Raw genomic sequence first — 18,400 nt, forward strand, 5'->3', positions numbered from 1 at the left:
TGTCATTGTCTTAGACCTGGAATTATTTATTGTGCTCACCAGTGAGGATGCAGTCTACAAAAAAGCAACCACTATAAGATTTTTCAGTAAAAAAATCTCACTGTAGGTAATCGGTTATACAGGGGATGGGAGAGCTGAGAAATCAAACAGGCTTTGCAAGGTGTCTAAGGGATGAGCAACAGCAAAAAATTACTAACACCCCTTAAGGGTGGAGAGAAATTGGAATAAAAACATATTACCAGAGCCCAATACTCATGTACCATTGCTAGGGCTTCCAGCAGAGAGGTGAAAGTGAGGGGGAGGATGGAGCCATGGAGAGGGCCTAGAGAGGGAAAATGGTCCTGGCTTATCTCTTCCTTCTACCTTTAAGTGGTCTAGTACCTCCTGGCTCAACTTAACCAGAAGTAATTTAGAGTAAAACCTGACTAAAATGTCCAAACCAAAAGAAAGAAAGAAAGAAAGAAAAAAAGCTAGAAAGTAGGATCTAAGAGCAAAGAGAAAAATGACTAACACATGTTTCACATGTTTGTGTACATTTATTGTTCAACAAAGATCTACTCTACTTCAGGATGCATATTTTAGTAACTGCCTTCAACTTGAACTAGTCTTGAAATATTGTTGTATTCATGATTTATATCATTTATTTTGATGGAGGATAACTTGTTTTTTATTTTTGGAAATCATGAAATCTGTATTAACAAGGACTTAAGTCTGTAGTTAACTATAAATATTTATAGAATGAAAGAAAAGGACCATTTATATTAATATATATGTTAATATTTTAAGCTGTTTATGAAGTATAAACATCAAGAATAAATCACAGCTGAATCAGTCAGTGCCCCCAGCATAAAACGGATGGACACTGAAAGGGGTACTTGTAGAGAATTTAATAAAAGAACAATATTCAGAAGCATAAGCCAGGGTCAAGGGAGACAGTGACAGATGAGGAAGCTCCCAGGGACCAGCACAGCTGGAAGTTGCTATCAAACCTAGGTCTTGAAGGGGCAGGGGGAGAAAGCATTTGGCAGAACCTGTCAAAATCTATACCATAAAAAGGATGGGTCATCTGAAACAAGCTATGACCTTAGGAAGAAGGCAGCCACGGCCAAACCATGGCCCAAGAAAGAGGAAGCAAGGGTAATAAACCCCATCTGTTTTATATTGCCCTCTGATCTCCTGCTGGCACATTCAGTGGTTCAACAAACCCATCAGGAAGCCAGAAGAAAATGGGAGGGAACAAAGCTTATAGAGTCCATAGAGGTAGACCTCCTAGTGCCTATAATGAAAGGAAAAAAGTAGAATGTGGATCTGGAGACACAGAGGGTAAACATCCACCACCAAACGCTTTTAATTTCTTTTTTTTTTTAATTATATTTTAAGTTCTAGGGTACATGTGCACAACATGCAGGTTTGTTACATATGTATACATGTGCCATATTGGTGTGCTACACCTGTTAACTCGTTATTTACATTAGGTATATCTCCTGATGCTATCCCTCCTCCCTCCCCCCACACCACGACAGGCCCTGGTGTGTGATGTTCACCACCCTGTGTCCAAGTGTTCTCATTGTTCAATTACCACCTATGAGTGAGAACATGTGGTGTTTGGTTTTCTGTCCTTGGGATAGTTTGCTCAGAATGATGGTTTCCAGCTTCATCCATGTCGCTACAAAGGACATGAACTCATCCTTTTTTATGGCTGCATAGTATTCCATGGTGTATATGTGCCACATTTTCTTAATCCAGTCTATTATTGATGGACCTTTGGATTGGGTCCAAGTCTTTGCTATTGTGAATAGTGTCACAATAAACATACACTTTTAATTTCAAACATTAAGTGTTTCGGTATGTTCAGAACCAAGATGTTTTATTTCTTAGTCTGATGATCACAAGAAATGATCAGATTTTATTTTATGCAGATGGGAGAATTATTTTAGATATTATGAACACAGTGAAATGTGCTGGTTCACAAAGCTATATCTATTAGGAATTAAAATGAAGTTAGGATTTGCGAGCATACATTTTAGTGTCAATAGTTACATTTACTTAGCTTATTTCACTTAAGATAATGTCCTCCAGTCTTATCCATGTTGTTGCAAATGACAGGATCTTCTCCTTTTTTAAGGTTAAGTAGTATTTCATTATACATATATATATATATACACACACACATATATGTATATACACACACACATATATATACACCATATTTTCTTTATCTGTAAGCCAAAGTAATACAAATACTACATAATCTCCTGTATGGGTAGAATCTAAAAAGGTTGAACTCATAGAAGCAGAGGGTAGAATAGTAGTTACCGAAGGCTAGGGGTGGAGAGGAGGCAGAGGTTGGGGAGAAGTTGGTCAAAGGATGCAAAAATTGATTTAAATAGGAGGAATAAGTTCAAGAGATCTATTGTACCACATGGTGACTATAGTTCATAATAATGTATTTTATGCTTGAAAATTGCTGAGTACATTTTAAATGTTCTTACTATATAATAAGAATAAATATGTGAGGTAATGCATATGTTAATTAACTTCATTTAGTCATTCAAAACTATATGCATATTTCAAAACATCACGCATGCAATAAATATATACAATTTTTGTTGACAAAAAATAAACAGAAAGTATAAGTTCTCATCTATAGAAGACATTACTCTTGCTTCTTCAGGTAATTCCAGCAAGCAGCCTTTATTTTCAGTAAATAGGTTTATTCAGCTACTATTACCACTTCTTTGGCTGTTGACATAGGAGGATTTTTTTCTTAAAAAATTATATTTTTATCTTTAAGTGGCTAAGGGAAGGAGTCTGTGATGAAATACTCACCCAAGAGAAAGTTCATGAAAGAGTTTAGATGGCATTTGAACATGTTTTTACCCCTTAGGAACTTAACTTGTGTTACCAAACTTTAGACGGTAATGAGGCAAACATGGATATTAGACTATTTATGCATAGCATTTTCTACAAGGCCCATTTTTCTACAACCAGAAGAAAGATTGTCTTAAAATTTGTGACTACTTATTTTGAGTAAGTTGTTCTTAAAGCCACACACTTTTGAGGACATGCATCTCTCATTATGTTGCTTCCTATCTGTAGTGAGAGAAAGAGGGTGTTCAGAGTTGAATTTCCTTATACTCTTTGGTTATGGATAATGGAGACCCATAGGCACAGCCTGTACTGTCTCATGCTGAATAAAGTAGTTCCTTAGTAGTGGATGGAAAGTCAGATACAGGCAATTCCTTTTGTATATAAATAACCATTTCTGGACATGTGTCTGTGGTTTTTCCCATTTTAAAAATAAATTTAAACATTTTGTAGCTAAGGCCTATTTTAGTTGCAATCTGTTTTTCCATGAAAAATATTTGAAACTAAAAAGAGCACATATTCAAAATCATCAGCTATAAAACTTGCTTAGCAAAATTCTTGTATGGCAATTAAAAAAAATTACACAATAGGTATTGGAGGCATTTGTATTTAAAAACAATGTCACTGAAGGAAACAATTCTAAAAGCATAGATTTCCACATTGTTTCATTGTATGATAGAAATTATTTCAGCAGCAGAATTATATCATTGAATGAAATATGACACAGGGCACAAATATTAAAAAAAAATAACAGATAAAAACAGAGCTGTGGTTGATGTGTGATGGGGAGTTACCCAGTAGCAGCCCCCTCTTCCTCCCTCTTCCTCCTTGCTCTATTTGGAACACAGGAATCATAGAAGATTGTGAGTACCAGTGCTCTAAGGCAAGGACATTTTTCATTAGCCTCTTTTACATGGCACCAGCTCCTTCTTCTCCTGACACAGATCTGAAATCTGCTTTTACTTAGGTGACTATACTTCGCCAAATAATATTGTTGCTTCTCTTAACCTTTAACAATGTGTAATTTAAAATATCATTATCTATATCATACTGATACAGATAATACTGTCTATATCAGCTGATTTGTCTGTGCAACCCTCTGTCACCAAAATTATAAAGTTCCTCTACTGTGTTAGTAACATGTGCTAAAAACTTTGCTCCACCCCACAGAGGAACACTTGTTCAAACAAACGTTTTTTTTTCAATACCTATTAATATAATAAGTTTCCATCTCACAGTAGAATATTATTATTGTATAAGAAATGAATGTTCTATTGATCTGGGTTTCCTAGGAGAGAGAGATAAATAAAATTTAAAAAATGGAGAAGTGATGCTTGACAGATGATTATTCCAGGTCTGCACCCAGTAGAATATGCAAAAGATTTAATTGGCACAACACAGAGAATGAAGCAGAAAGAGAATAGTTTTCAGAGAAGAGAAGGCTTGTTAAGGAAATATGACAAGAGAATCTTCTTCTTAGCAAGAATCACTGCTCAGTGCAATATGCCCAAACGAACTTTAAAGTGCCAATCTTTATTGCAGGAACAAAACAGTGTGTGTTAAGTAACCGTCTTTAGAAGACGGAGACCAAACAGTGGTAAAGAAGTCAGGAAATTATCATTTTTAACCAGGCCTTTAATACCGGCAGTAGGTTAGGTGAAGAAAGCGCAACTGAGTAGTTATTCGAGCTGCCTTATTTCTCTGCCATTTCAATTTAAATGATATTCATCAACTAGAGGGGAATTAAACGCATTAACTCTCTTAGCATCCTTCAGTACTTCCTGTGATGGGTACTAGTGAAGCAACACACAGCTCTACCTTTTAGCAGCTTACAATCGTATAGGGAGGAAAAGGAATGGAAGAATGACTGGTAATTGCCATACATTTTTGTAAGTTTAGGGACAGCATTAACCAGGGTAAGTGCCGTGTGCTTTGGAAACTGCAGAGTTGAGCTTTGTTGAGGAAGATGTGACATAATGGTGCACATTGTGTCTAGCATAAGGGTGTCTGGTGAAGGGTGCAGATGGAGAGGGAAATCTAACTAACCTGCTCTCAGCACCCACCCAGAGGGGAGACCTTTTCTTAATTTTCTTGAAAGCTATATGGTTTAGAGCAGCTCTGTGATGTGAAAAATGAAAAGGGATGCTAGTAGGAAGATGGAGAAAAGCCAGGTTTATGAGCATGTTAAGAAGTATGGCATATACCTAAATACATGTGACAGAATTGCCGCATATTGAAAATGCTTAAAAATAAACAACATTACCATCATTGGATTAATTAACAAGCAGGAGTATTAGATACTTTAGATGGAGCTGAGGAGGAACTGAGTGTAGCCTCAAGTTACCATCTGAAATTCTGACTAGGTGTGGCATCAGTATTTGTAATATTGCTTATGTTGCCTTAACTCAGTCTAAGGATTTGCTTTCTCATGCAGGCTATACTTTGGTGAGAAGATTGGACTATACTTTGCTTGGCTGGGATGGTATACTGGAATGTTGATTCCTGCAGCAATTGTTGGTTTGTGCGTTTTCTTCTATGGATTATTTACAATGAATAATAGTCAAGTAAGGTAGGCTATTAAGAGACCTATTAAAAATATTTGGCTTGTCTTCTGAGTGGGCAAAAGTTTAATGATAATGCTGACTATAAAAAATCAAATGGTTGATGATACTACAATTTAATTTATTTGCTATTTCTGTTTTTTGGCTTTTTTTTGGTAGGAAGAGAACACTATTATAAAAGGTCATTTTAATACTTTTATTTGCAAACTATCTTGAGTAATTTCTAAGAATGTTTATGTAAAATTCCTCTTTCCAGTATATACCATATAGTTCAAAACTTTGATAGCTTTGTGTGATTTACATTTGCATAGCATTTGTTAGTCTAGAATGCCCTCTTGATATATTCATTCAAATCGTTATAATAGCTATAATTTATAATTTACAAAGTCCTTCCAAATACCTTGTTTCATTTGCTATAACCTTCACTACCACCCTGGGAGATGCATAGCTCTTTTTGCACATGAGGGAACCTAATATACTTAAAGATGTCTAAATAAAACAATTATACCACATAAGTCCTGCTCTAAGCAACCTCCTCTACTCTCCTGAGTACGTGACAAAACGTAACATACTTTCTACTCTATTATTACTCTTTGGAGGAACAAATATTTATAAATTTTATTTAGCGTCCACTTAAGATATAGAGATGGTAGTGAAATCGGATTTGACAAAAGTCAAACATATATCAAAATGGTGATGCTTCTGTTAAAGTTGAAGTGACTTGAGATTTGGAAATAGGAACAGCACATTGTTATTCAGCAAGGACAAGAGTCACCCTAGCATTAAATAATCTTAACAGCATGTTCTATTTAATATATCACGAGTATATTATCAGCTTTGACTTTGTATGGTAAAATTCAAAATATGAAAAATATCTCTCCCCTTTCTTTCAAAGCTCAACGCTTTCTTCTCTTTTGGTCCATTTTTTAACCATGGCCTTGCTACTGAATACTGAACGTCACAGTTAATGCTAAGGTTGTATGCTTCATGAGATCATAAAAATTAATTTCCCTGAATTTTCTTTAACAAATATCATATGTATATGTATGTATAAGTATAACAATTATGCTTAAAAACAAAACAGCTTTATTGTCCTAGAATTAAATCCTATTCAATAACCAAGTTGCTTGATTTGATATCTCAAAGTCCCCTTGTTCTTCATGAATGCCAAAAGATAAATAGCATGAAAACAAAGAAACACCTACTGCAAAAACCCATTTCATCAAGTCTTGGGTTTATTTCAGAGTTTTGCAAACTCACTACCGTCCTGCAAGGTAGCATCTTCCTGAACAAACTTCGGCCCACCGGAAACATCCATCCTCCTTTTCGGCATTTCCCCGTATTCTGTTGTATCAGTAACATCCGGGGCTCAGAAGAAAGGTTGTGGTTTAGAGTTAGAATGAATTGGAAAAAAAATAAACACTTTTAAGATAAATTTTAAAATATGGGAAATGATTCTTCAACAGCTACTCTTCAAGTTGGTCCCGTGGAGAACATATTAACAAAACGTTAGCATATGATACAGACTTCCCCACTCCACCACTACAAAGCTGAAAATGAACAAAGAGGAATGAAGGGAATAGATTTGCTGTTTCTATTGATTTATATACCAATAGAGTAAATTAGGCTCTTTTTGTGTGAGATAATTATTCTCTAACCTTTGGTACAAGGAGTGTTCTAAAAGGTATTAGTAAACTCTTTTCTTCAGTGTTGTATGGCATTATATTACTCCCACTTCTGTCACACTATAATTAAGATCCTGTCAGACTTTCTATTCTAAACCAAGATAAGCAGCACTGAATATCTTGACTGAAAATTTGGGGACTGAAATTTTCCATTCAAGGTGTCAGACATGGTTGAGTTGTAGGTGTTATCATGGTGGGTGGGGGAAGGAGAGCAAGCTTTTATTTTGTGTGGACTTACGTTAGCATAATTTTATTAAACTCTTTTTTGCTTGTTGCAGGGTAGAAAAATGTTCCAAAGCTGCAGATGTGGCTCTATTGATTATGTTTCTACCAGTTATGTCCAACTAAATTAAGATCATGTTTCTTAATTGCCCTGCACTTAATTATAGAAGTATATAAGAATCAGGTTTTAGATGATTGTATATACATACATGTATATATTTACATGTATACACTGGTCTTACATAATCAAATGTGGCCATATCTGTGCCTGGGAAAAGATACAGGAATTTGAAAATGAACAGGCAGACACATGTGGCCTGGTTTTAAGGCCCTGGGTTTCAGAAACCAGGAAGCAGAGCTGAAGCCCCAACTCTCTGGTCTATTATTGCCTCTTCAGCATCAGAACTCACCAAGAAATTAATGTGGTTCTCAATATTGACCAGATTTTTAAAAGTCGTTTCTTAGAGGATTTCCAAGCCCTCTCTTGACACTGTCCTTAGCAATAAGTTTCTTCCATTTATCAAGTGCCTGTAATGTGTAAAGTACATTGTAAAAATTTTAAATCTAATATCCCAGTTAGATATCCCCATATAAGATGAAGAAATTGATCCTTTAAAAAAAAAGTGACTTTGTCAGGCAATATATCTAGTAAGTGGTCAGCTAAATTTCAAACCTATTTCTGATTTTAAAAATTATCAACAGTATTAACAATTATATGATTATGATTAATATATAATTATCACAGAAATAAATTAACACAATTAATTAATGTTTTATTAATTTATATTTAATTATCAATTGATTATTAATAAGTATTTATTAGTGATGAGACCACAGAGTGACATCTACCCCCTTAATAAATTTTTAAGTGCACAAGACAGTATTATAGACCACAGGCACAATGTCATACAGCAGTTCTCTGGAATTTATTCATATTACATAACTGAAACTTTTTGTCCGTTTTACCCTCCATTCCCTCCTTCCCCTAGCCAATGGCAACCACCATTTAACTCTGTTTTTTATAAGTTTGACTATTTTATATACCTCATATAAGTTGAATTATTCAGTATTGGTTATTCTGCGACTGGCTTAATTCACTTAGCATAATTTCTTCTAGGTTTATCCATGTTATCGCATATGGCAGGATTTCCTTCTTTTCTAAGACCAAATAATATTGCATTACACATATATACCACATTTTCTTTCTTCATTCATCAGTCAATAAACATTTGGATTGTTTCCAAATATTGGATATTTTTAATAATTCTGAAATAAATGTGGGAGTGCAGACAGCACTTCCAGATCATGATTTCATTTCTTTTGGATATGTATCCAGAAGTGGGATTGCTGAATCATATGGTAATTCTATTTTTGATTTTTTGAGAAACCTCCCTACTGTTTTTCATAGCAGTGGACCATTTTAGATTTCTACCAGCAGTGTACAGGATTACAGTTTCCCCACATTCTCACCAATACTTACTCTTTAAAAGAGTAGTAGCAATCCTAACAGGTGTGAGGTGATTTTTTATTGTAGTTTTGATTTGCATTTCTCTGATGATTATGTCTGATTTTAAAAGCAATGATTTATCCATAATGCCCTACTGGTTTTCCTTAAACCTAGTTTCACACTTTTCCCCAAAAATGTGTACCACAAAGCAAATATTTTATCTTCCATTCTTTATCATGTTAGCTGGATTATAAGGAAGCATGAGAACCCTCAAGTGAGTGGGTCCAAACATCCACCTCCATATAGAAAATTTATCGCTACTTTTATCTTTAATTGGTAGTAATGATTATTTCTTTGGAATCACACTTGATGTGTATATTTAGCAATAAATACAAAACAAAAGAAAACCACAATTTGAGTGGTTGTTTAGATTGTCAAGCACTGCAAAAGAAATTAAGAAACACTCATGATGGGAACTCTCTCTCCCTCTAGTGGTTAAGTAAAGTCAAAGAAACTTGTGATACTCTTAAATATTTTAGACTAAAAAATGTCAAAAGTTTTGTGATGATTTTTGTGTACCATGTATCAAGTTGAACGTTGAGTAACTTTCAGAAAATGAATGTAATGATTCTAGCAGTAAAAAGATTCTGGAATTCTAGACTTGGTGCTTCAATAAATCTGAGCTTTTGATTGACTCCATTTGGAAATTGAGAAAGATTATGTCATATAAACAAACTTCAATACCTTTTTAGTATAAGATTCTAAAGCAGGACAAATTGTATCATTTGTGAAACAATGAATTATGTTAAAAAGCTCATTTCAATTTTTTTCAAGAAGTGTGTTAATAGTTCTTATTCCTACAAATTACTAGTATTGACATAAGAGGAGATATAATCTTCTCTTTCTTTTTGGTTTTTAAAATGTGTAGTTTACCTGCTTTCTCCTACTTTATGTAGACATCCTGATTACTAGTAAGATGATGAGTGTGAAAGTAGAAGAGCTATAGTATATGTAAGACCCATTTCATCATCGTGATCACTAATAAATTATTACTTGATAGAAAAGTTCCCTTAAAATATGAAACAAACTGTATCTCTCTTTTAGATATAGTTGATGGAGAACTGGATCTACAATCAGAAAACCTAAGCTTGGGGTCCCTGAAGTACCTCTAGCTAGCTCTATAATGTTGAGCAAGTTCCTTAAATTGAACATTGTTTTTCTCTTTTTACTGGAGATAATTGCCATTACCCAAGATTGGAGTGAAGACTAAACAATTTGACAGACATAAAATCATCTTTGCCCGCTGTAAAGCATCATGTTACTATGTGGTATCATTACTTACTATTGGTCCCCACTTTGGCTTGAGATTATATACATCCCATACTTGAAATACACATGGAAATTCACACGCATTCTTTTTTTTGGTTCAAGTACAAATGTGTAAAAACAACAAATCTTGCTGTAAACATTGCCAATTAAACTTGTATTAAGAGCTGAATCCAGACACATTTTCTAAAGCCTTTAAATTCCTTTCAACATTTCTAGAGAAGAGTTAATTCAGAGGATACTAAATGGGAAAGGGCCATGTATGAGAGGAAAGGACACAAAGCGTCCTGCAAATAAGTTGCTGAGAACTGTGAGTCTGAGGCTCTTCGGAAATTGTTATTGATGTGTTAGTGCTGCCACAAAGTCATCTAAAATGTATGCTGAGAAATTTTCTTAAAGGCAGTGGACATAAAACTGAAGAGATGCGTCATAAAGTTACATTCTATTAGAGAACATATTTACATAAATATAAACTATGGCATGTCATTGTGACAGTGTATGTCAAGGCGCTGCAAAAAACCCCAACAAGCAAACATAAAAAAGCAATTATTTTAATCTCCAATGAACATTCTGCACCAACAATATGTACTGCAGTGGGTGTTAAATAGTGTGATCACCAGACTTGAGAAATCCAAATAGGTTTGATTCCAGCTCAGCCACTTCCAAGCCTGCGAGTTTGGCTAAAACTCCATTGGTATACCGCACAAGATTATCCTGAGTGCCATGAAATCATGTATAAAAGTGTCATTGTAGACAAAGTTTCACCAGTTATCACACAAGTGTAAAAATGGCCTGTTATCATTACAGTTATCTTGACAGCATTTTCTAAAATTAAAGAAGGAAACCCAAACTTTTGCATCACAAATATTCTAAAGTGTTTGAGTTGGAGTCACACCACAGTGCCCACCACTCCCCACTATTCCCATTTCTTCTCCTTTTCCTCTCTGCCTTGCTGGTTCCAACAGGATTTGCTGTAGGGGCTAAGTGAATTCCTAGTCACAGTTTCATGCTATGTTTTGTTTTGTTTTTGTTTTTGTTTTTGTTTTTCTCAAGCCAAGAAATTTGTAAAGCCACTGAAGTCTTTATGTGCCCTCTCTGTGACAAGAACTGCTCCCTGCAGAGACTCAACGACAGCTGTATCTATGCCAAGGTGAGTGTGGACCCTCACATTCTCCTCCCTGAGCTGTACTGAGAAGCAGGCTGTAAGAAGTCCTCTAGTCAATAGCTTTTTACCAAAGTTAAGTGTTCTCAAGAGTTTCAAACTTAATAAGTGCCATTGACAACTGAATAAAATGTCAGTCTATCGCAATTAGAAAGCGAGTATACTTTTATTTGAACATTTTTGTCTTCCTTTGTTTTTATAACTGATTTTTGCCACCATAGATAAACATAAACTTCCACATGTAATTATATCTAGATTCTTTTTAGCAAACAATTACTTCTATTGCTACTTACTAAATTTGTACGTTACATGAAAACTTATGAAGTTAAAATACTTCTATCGGTACAGAGAAAATGAAATAACATTCAAAAAATCCCCAAATTGCTGCCTATTAGAATTAACTGAAGGGCTTTTAAAACTCCTGAAGCTCAGATCAACCCCAGAGCAATTAAATCAGAATCTTTGGGATTGGAACATAAATATCGGTATATTTCAAATTTTCCTGGGTGATTTCAATGTTCCTTCAAGTTTAAGAAACACTGAATTCTACATTATTATTTTTGTTTGTTAAACAGTTTTATAGAAGTGTAATTAACATGTAATGAAATGTACCTACTTAAAGTGTATGAATTGATATATTTTGTTATATGCGTGCACCTGTGAAACCGTTAGCATAATCAAGATAACGAACATATCATCTCCAAAATTTTCCTCACGCCCTTTTAATCCCTGCCTCCCTGACCTTCCCCTGTGCTCTAGCAGCCACCTGCTTTGTGTCATTATAGATAAATTTGTATTTTCTAGATTCTTGTGTAAATTGAATCCTGTGTATTTATGTATTTTTTTCTGACTTCTTTCACACAGCATATTTATTGAGATTCATTCATAATGTAGCATTTATCAATAGATCATTTTTATTGCTGAACATTATTCCATAATATCTATACCCTATTTATTTCTTTACCTATTATCAAAATTTTGGATTGTTTCAAATTGTTGCCTATTTTTAAAAAGTTTTCTATTAACATTCATCTACAAGTCCTTATATGGACAAATGCTGTCATTTCTGTTGGGCAAATACCTAGGAGTAGACTGGTTGGATCATGTGATAGGTATATGGTTAGCCTATGAAAACCCTGTTAAGCAAAACTTTTCCCATGTGTTTATATCTTTTACATACCCACCCATGGTATATGAGAATTGCAGTTTTCTGTGTAGTCACCGAGCCTCGGTGTGGTCAATCTTTATGAATTTTAACAATTCTAATGCTCTTTCTGTGTATGCTACCCAAGTCACTGTGCATAATGAGGGTTCCCAGTGGCTGGTGGGAACAGGCACTATTCCTGACTCCAGTCTCTCAAGTGGAGCTTTCCTTGACAGATGGTTTCCTTGCATACATGCTCACTGAGTACTGCCTAGGTTGTTCTTCTCTACACCCTGGGAACTCTTTAAGGCAGTAATCTGAGGAGTAATAATGTGAACGTTGTTTGTTTTCCGTCTCTCAGGGATCATTGCCCTTTGTTGCCTGATGTCTACCATCTTGTAATCTGTTGTTTTATACATTTTGTGCATTTTGGGGGTGTTTCCAGCATAGGGATAAAATCAATCCCTCTTACTCCATCTTTTCCAGAAGTGGAGGTCTCCATACAATTAATTTTGACAAGGCTGGGTGCAAACTCCAAAGCCACTCAATGTCTTTACTACAAGAACGTAACTTAGTAAAGTTAGTTTCTGATTTATCTTGAATGAAGAACATGTGAAAAGTCTGTTTCGTTTATACTTTAATTTCAGAACAAATGTTTAGTTTTTCATTCTTTTAAATGTTCCATAAAGATGATAGAGACTTAGAAACATGGTTATCTTGTTTGGAGGCAGCATTTTCTCATCACTTTTGGCAAGAACCAAGTGTGTTAAGAGTTATTAGATGTATACACATATGTCTGTCTCCTAGCCTATGATTTTAGACATAAAACAGCCTAGGAATGCCAAAAAAAATCCAGATACTTCTTCTTTCACTTGGGCATATCTAATAACACACATTGGCATTATTTTAACACTGAAGACAAGAAATATCCACATATGGTAGGGTGATAAAGTGAGGAAGCCATCCAAGGAAACACTACATCTAGGGTGCTTTTGTCATCGTGCAGTAAATACATCTCTTCTTTTCTGAACAGAGAAAGGTACATTTAAGGACAGGGATGACTCACAAAGAATTCACTTAATAACATGTATAAGGAAGGTGGAAAAGTTAGCTTGCAAAGGAGAATATTGCCTTATGGAAGAATACAAGAAATACAACCCACTAGGATGAAATGTCTTTTATTTGTTCCTCTGACTAAGATAAAACATAGCTACTTGTTTTATACCTTAAAAATAAGAGTTCCTCTTCCCTTATTGGATGGAAATCAACAGTCTATTTTACTATATATTTTTGTATTTAAATAGCTAATAATTTATTGATGGGTAGAATCAGATATAAGGGAGCAGATTTTTGCCAAAGGTACAAGCCAACCAATCTAGGATCATCTAGAAACAAAATCATCTGGACACATGATCTAGGGACTTCTCAATTCAGTTCCTTACAGAATCCATTACTGCTTGTGACAAAGAAAAAGAAATTAAATTTTCCATATTATATTGAAAAGGCCATGTGTGTACATATAATTATTCCCTTTATAATTTCAGTGATATGTTTGCATGGAAAATAACTGGTCCTATCATATGATAAAAATTAATATTTAAGTACATTAATGTTTCCTTTCATGACTACTTTTATTTTAGTACTTAAAAGTATTGGAATTAGGATATTTTTGCAATTAAGTAATTTAGTGATATTTGCACACATTTAAATGCACTGACACTACATTATCAAACCCTGTGATGCTAGGAATTCTCATTTAAGGTGAAATAATTAGATAGAGGTCCTAAATTGTTTTTCATATAATTGAAAAATGACTCAACCCCTTGAAGTTAAGTCTTACTCATAACAATTTTCTCTTTAAAAAAAAACTTGTTTAACAAACATGTACTCAATACCCAGTATGAACCTCAGACTGTATACTGATTTGAGGTTACAACAGAAGTAGGAGAGAAGCTGTTCTTTTCAAGAAACTTCATGAAAAAAAAAAAGGAGTCTGTATAAGACTGTACATCAGATCATCTAGAACATTTGTTAAAAAAGCAGATTTCTGGACCCCGTATCCTGAAATTTAGAATCAACTGGTTAAGGGTGAGGCCTCAAACTCTCTATGTTAACAAGTTCCTCAGGTGACTCTAATTTCTAGGACCACATTTTTTAAAAGATATGTGGAGAATAGTCTAATCAAGACTGCATTTTTTATGTAGCTTCTGCCCAGGTCCAGCAAATAAAATGGTTATTCAGGTTTTACCCTGCCCAAGAGGTAAGGAATGAGGAAGTGAAAGGGAGTGACCTTCAGCTTCAATTCTGACTCCCTGCCCTCCAAGTCTCCAGTAATAGCTCTGCATACGTGGTTGAATCTGCCAAGGAGGCACCTTGTTCTCCTTATCCTGGAGAGACTTTAGTGGGATATAAGTGGCATTTTTCAGAGCCTTATGTTTTTCTGAACCTATAAAGCAACTTTAGAGCAAGACCTGGCAGGTATCATGGAGAAAACATAGACTTTCAGCTTCCAACCTAATCAGATATATATCTCTTTAACAGTAGCCACATTTTTTGATTTGTAGGCACACTCAGTTCTTCAGAAAATGGACAATTTGTACTTAAATCAAGCTTTTAGGCTAAGTTTGCTACTTTCTTTATATATTATGCCTAGTCATCTTAACAATGTTGAACAAGCCAGGCGCGGTGGCTCACGCCAGTAATCCCAGCACTTTGGGAGGCCGAGGCGGGCGGATCACGAGCTCAGGAGATCGAGACCATCCTGGCTAAGACAGTGAAACCCTGTCTCTACTAAAAATACAAAAAATTAGCCGGGCGTGGTGGCAGGCGCCTGTAGTCCCAGCTACTCGGGAGGCTGAGGCAGGAGAATGGCGTGAACCCAGGAGACAGAGCTTACAGTGAGCCGAGATCACGCCACTGCTCTCCAGCCTGGGCAACAGAGCGAGACTCTGTCTCAAAAAAAAAAAAGTTGAACAAAATGCTTGCCATGGGTCCCTCTATTCATAAAGGCAAGCTGTTTTTCTAATAAAATAATTTAATGTATTACATATTTAATTATATGTGTAGGACAAGATTCTTTTTGCTTTTAGAAAAATCTGCTATGCTGCTTATGGAATTTTCTCAATATTTCATCTGGAGTTTCTTCAGTATAACAAGTGCTCTTGTCCTATTAGACAGAAGGCCAGTTATCACTTAATTCTTCTGTCAATCACCCATGATCTAAGCTTGAGCCATTCACAGTAAGCTTGACTCTTCCTTCATTCTTTTTCCCATTTTCATTCAGCAGCTCATATGTCAGCACCCTAAATAAAGCCCTTAACATCTCAAGCTATAACCACAGACCTCGAACTGTTCTTGTTGTCTCTATGATCTCCCACGTCATAATACATCCCATGTGTAATAGCTTGGTAAATCTAACACATGATTAAACACTGTTGTACTCTTCCTCAGAGCAAGTTCTGAAGTCTTCTCTAATGCTCCTTCTAGCTTTATCTCCCATTAGATGTATATAATCCCACATTACAAGAATATTACATGTACTCCAACTTTATCTCATGAAGATGTTCCTAAACTATTAATGTTTAAATTTATTGACTTAAAATGCCTGAAAGATTTGTTAGCAAACCTAGTAAGAAAAAAAATGAGAAGCACTTTAAAGGAAAATACTACACAAACTATGATAAGTTCATGCAACACAATTGCTACTAAGGATGGCTTTTTATTTGCCACTTTTCTAAAAGCATGGTTATTTCTAGAGCGGGGAAGGGCCATTATTTCTTGGTGACCTTTAAATCCCCATGTGTAAAGTCTGTTCTAACACTCTAAGAGACTGTTTCCTGTATGATGTTGGTTTACAAAGGAAAACAGACAGCTGTTCAGCTGTTCAGCAGCCTCAGGTGTCTCTGTGGGACGTCTTGAGAAACAAAAATTATTGACTCCCTGCTGGGTATAATTTTATGAGCTCTGTGGGAGAATTTCTTTATGATCCTTTTCTCTCCTGATATAAATGTACACTGATGATTGTTTTGAAAACCGATTTTTATATTATTTTTTAGAAATACCATGCCTTAACCAACAATGAATTTTAGAGCCATATGGGACATTTTGCACCTATCCACCAACCTTCAAAGGGAGCGCATCTTTTCTATGATGATATTATCAATAATGCCACATTATAGGAAAATACATTTATGATGACTTGCTTTACATATATTTTGCAGTGTGTTCCAGATGTTACAACTGAAATACGTATTACTGTTGTTTTAATGCTCCCATTGAGCACCCTCTGGATGTCAGATTGAACAAGGAGGACACCATTCCATTCCAACTTTCCTTATAATACTGTTCTTTAACCCATGATTGTCCTCACCCTCCTGTGAGGACAATGCCCCTATTTTCTCTATTGTTTCTATGGAATTTTTGTGCTGGCCAGACATTTTTTGCCTTCACTGTGTTAGTTTAATTTCTCTCACTAAGTTACATATATACTGAGGGCATTATGCAAATGCAAACAAGCAAAGGTAAATTGAATTTATACTTTATTAAAATCAAACAATACAAGCCTTAAAATTTGATTCAATAACATTATAAAACTATGCATCCTTTATGAAGTTTCAGTTGATATCTGATTAAAAAACACTTTGTTTCATAAGTGTTCAGTGACTTATGAAACTTTTAAAACAAATTAAGATGGGATGTATTACATCTTATAGCCATTATTGGACCCATTCTACATTTTGAAAGACTAAGAGAATAGGGTTAGCTATGGGAAATGCTGGCTCACTGGAAGAATCCTGCATTTTCCAACTTCCCCACTCCTAGAAGTTTTGCTAACAGGAATTGCAACTAGGAATGCCTCACCTGAAAAACTAATTTCATACAACTTTCAGTAAGTAGTTTGACAATCGGTGACCCACAAATACTTCCATAGAATGGTAGAATTATTTATAATCAGAAATGATGGTGGGGTATAAAGGGAATCAAGAGAGGAGAGAAGAGGGCTAATGTTGTTTCTTCACCTCTCCCCATGAGAAAAATCATGTGAAATTGTTGCAAGACCCATGAAAGGAATTCATATATAATATTTCTGTACTATAAAATAATATGATTCTATTTGAGAAAAAATCATAGTACCTGAGTGCAAACAGTATTCACTGGCTTATTATAATCAATTTGCATGACTAATATTTCTGTTTGTTTTCTACTCAGGTGACATATTTGTTTGATAATGGAGGGACAGTCTTCTTTGCTATTTTTATGGCAATATGGGGTAAGTGCTTTCTTCATTACTTTCTATCCCTTATTTTCTGAAGCTGTTTCTGTGTCACACACACACACACACACACACACACACACACACACACACCATGAATCAATTCAAAAATAAAGCCTCTAGGTTGGTACTTGCTTTGTTTGCTCTCTTCATACATTCAGTGCTTCTTTAGGCATTTAACTCTTGATCTCATCCTCTAATCTCTAAAACCTAGACTTTCCTACATCAAGGAACATATTTTTTCTACCAAAGGAAGGTGGTAATTAAAAACAAACTGAAACATACTAGAATCCAAATTAATCTTCTTATATTATTGCTTATGAAACTGATGCTCAGTAAAAAGTTGTTTGATATTTCCATTCATCTTTTTTAACCTTATGGTTCATACATTTAAGGATGCAGAATCTATTCCATTATGATTGAGCAGTAATGTCTAATACATAAGAAATCCAGTTCCTATCTAACAACTTAAAACTGTACAAATTATGTACAGGTATATTCTTTGGTTAACTTTTTTTTTTACCACGATTCTCATTGAGTTTTTAAGGCACCCAAATAATTGAAGCCTAAGATATGTTAAGACAAGTTAAAATTCCCAAAACCTTTGAAGACTTTTAAAGAAGCTATTACTTTCCTGGGTAGGGTCAGCTTTCCTGCCATGGCCCCGTTGAATGCAGTCATTGTCAGCTTCATAACTCAGTGGGCTGATCATG

General features: G+C 35.1%; 1 protein-coding gene across 3 annotated transcripts in view; it reads left to right on the top strand.

Moving 5' to 3' along the window:
• The window catches only part of ANO3 (anoctamin 3), a 333,485-nt gene that overhangs the window by 212,193 nt on the left and 102,892 nt on the right, over positions 1–18,400 (top strand). For all 3 annotated transcript variants that reach the window (XM_003830440.6, XM_034932304.3, XM_034932303.3), the window contains 3 exons: positions 5,303–5,437; positions 11,163–11,259; positions 17,624–17,684. In XM_003830440.6, coding sequence (XP_003830488.1) covers positions 5,303–5,437; positions 11,163–11,259; positions 17,624–17,684 — 293 coding nt within the window. The remainder of the gene's footprint in view (positions 1–5,302; positions 5,438–11,162; positions 11,260–17,623; positions 17,685–18,400) is intronic.

This window comes from Pan paniscus, chromosome 9 (genome assembly GCF_029289425.2).
Source record: "Pan paniscus chromosome 9, NHGRI_mPanPan1-v2.0_pri, whole genome shotgun sequence".
NCBI classification, from domain to species: Eukaryota; Metazoa; Chordata; class Mammalia; order Primates; family Hominidae; genus Pan; species Pan paniscus.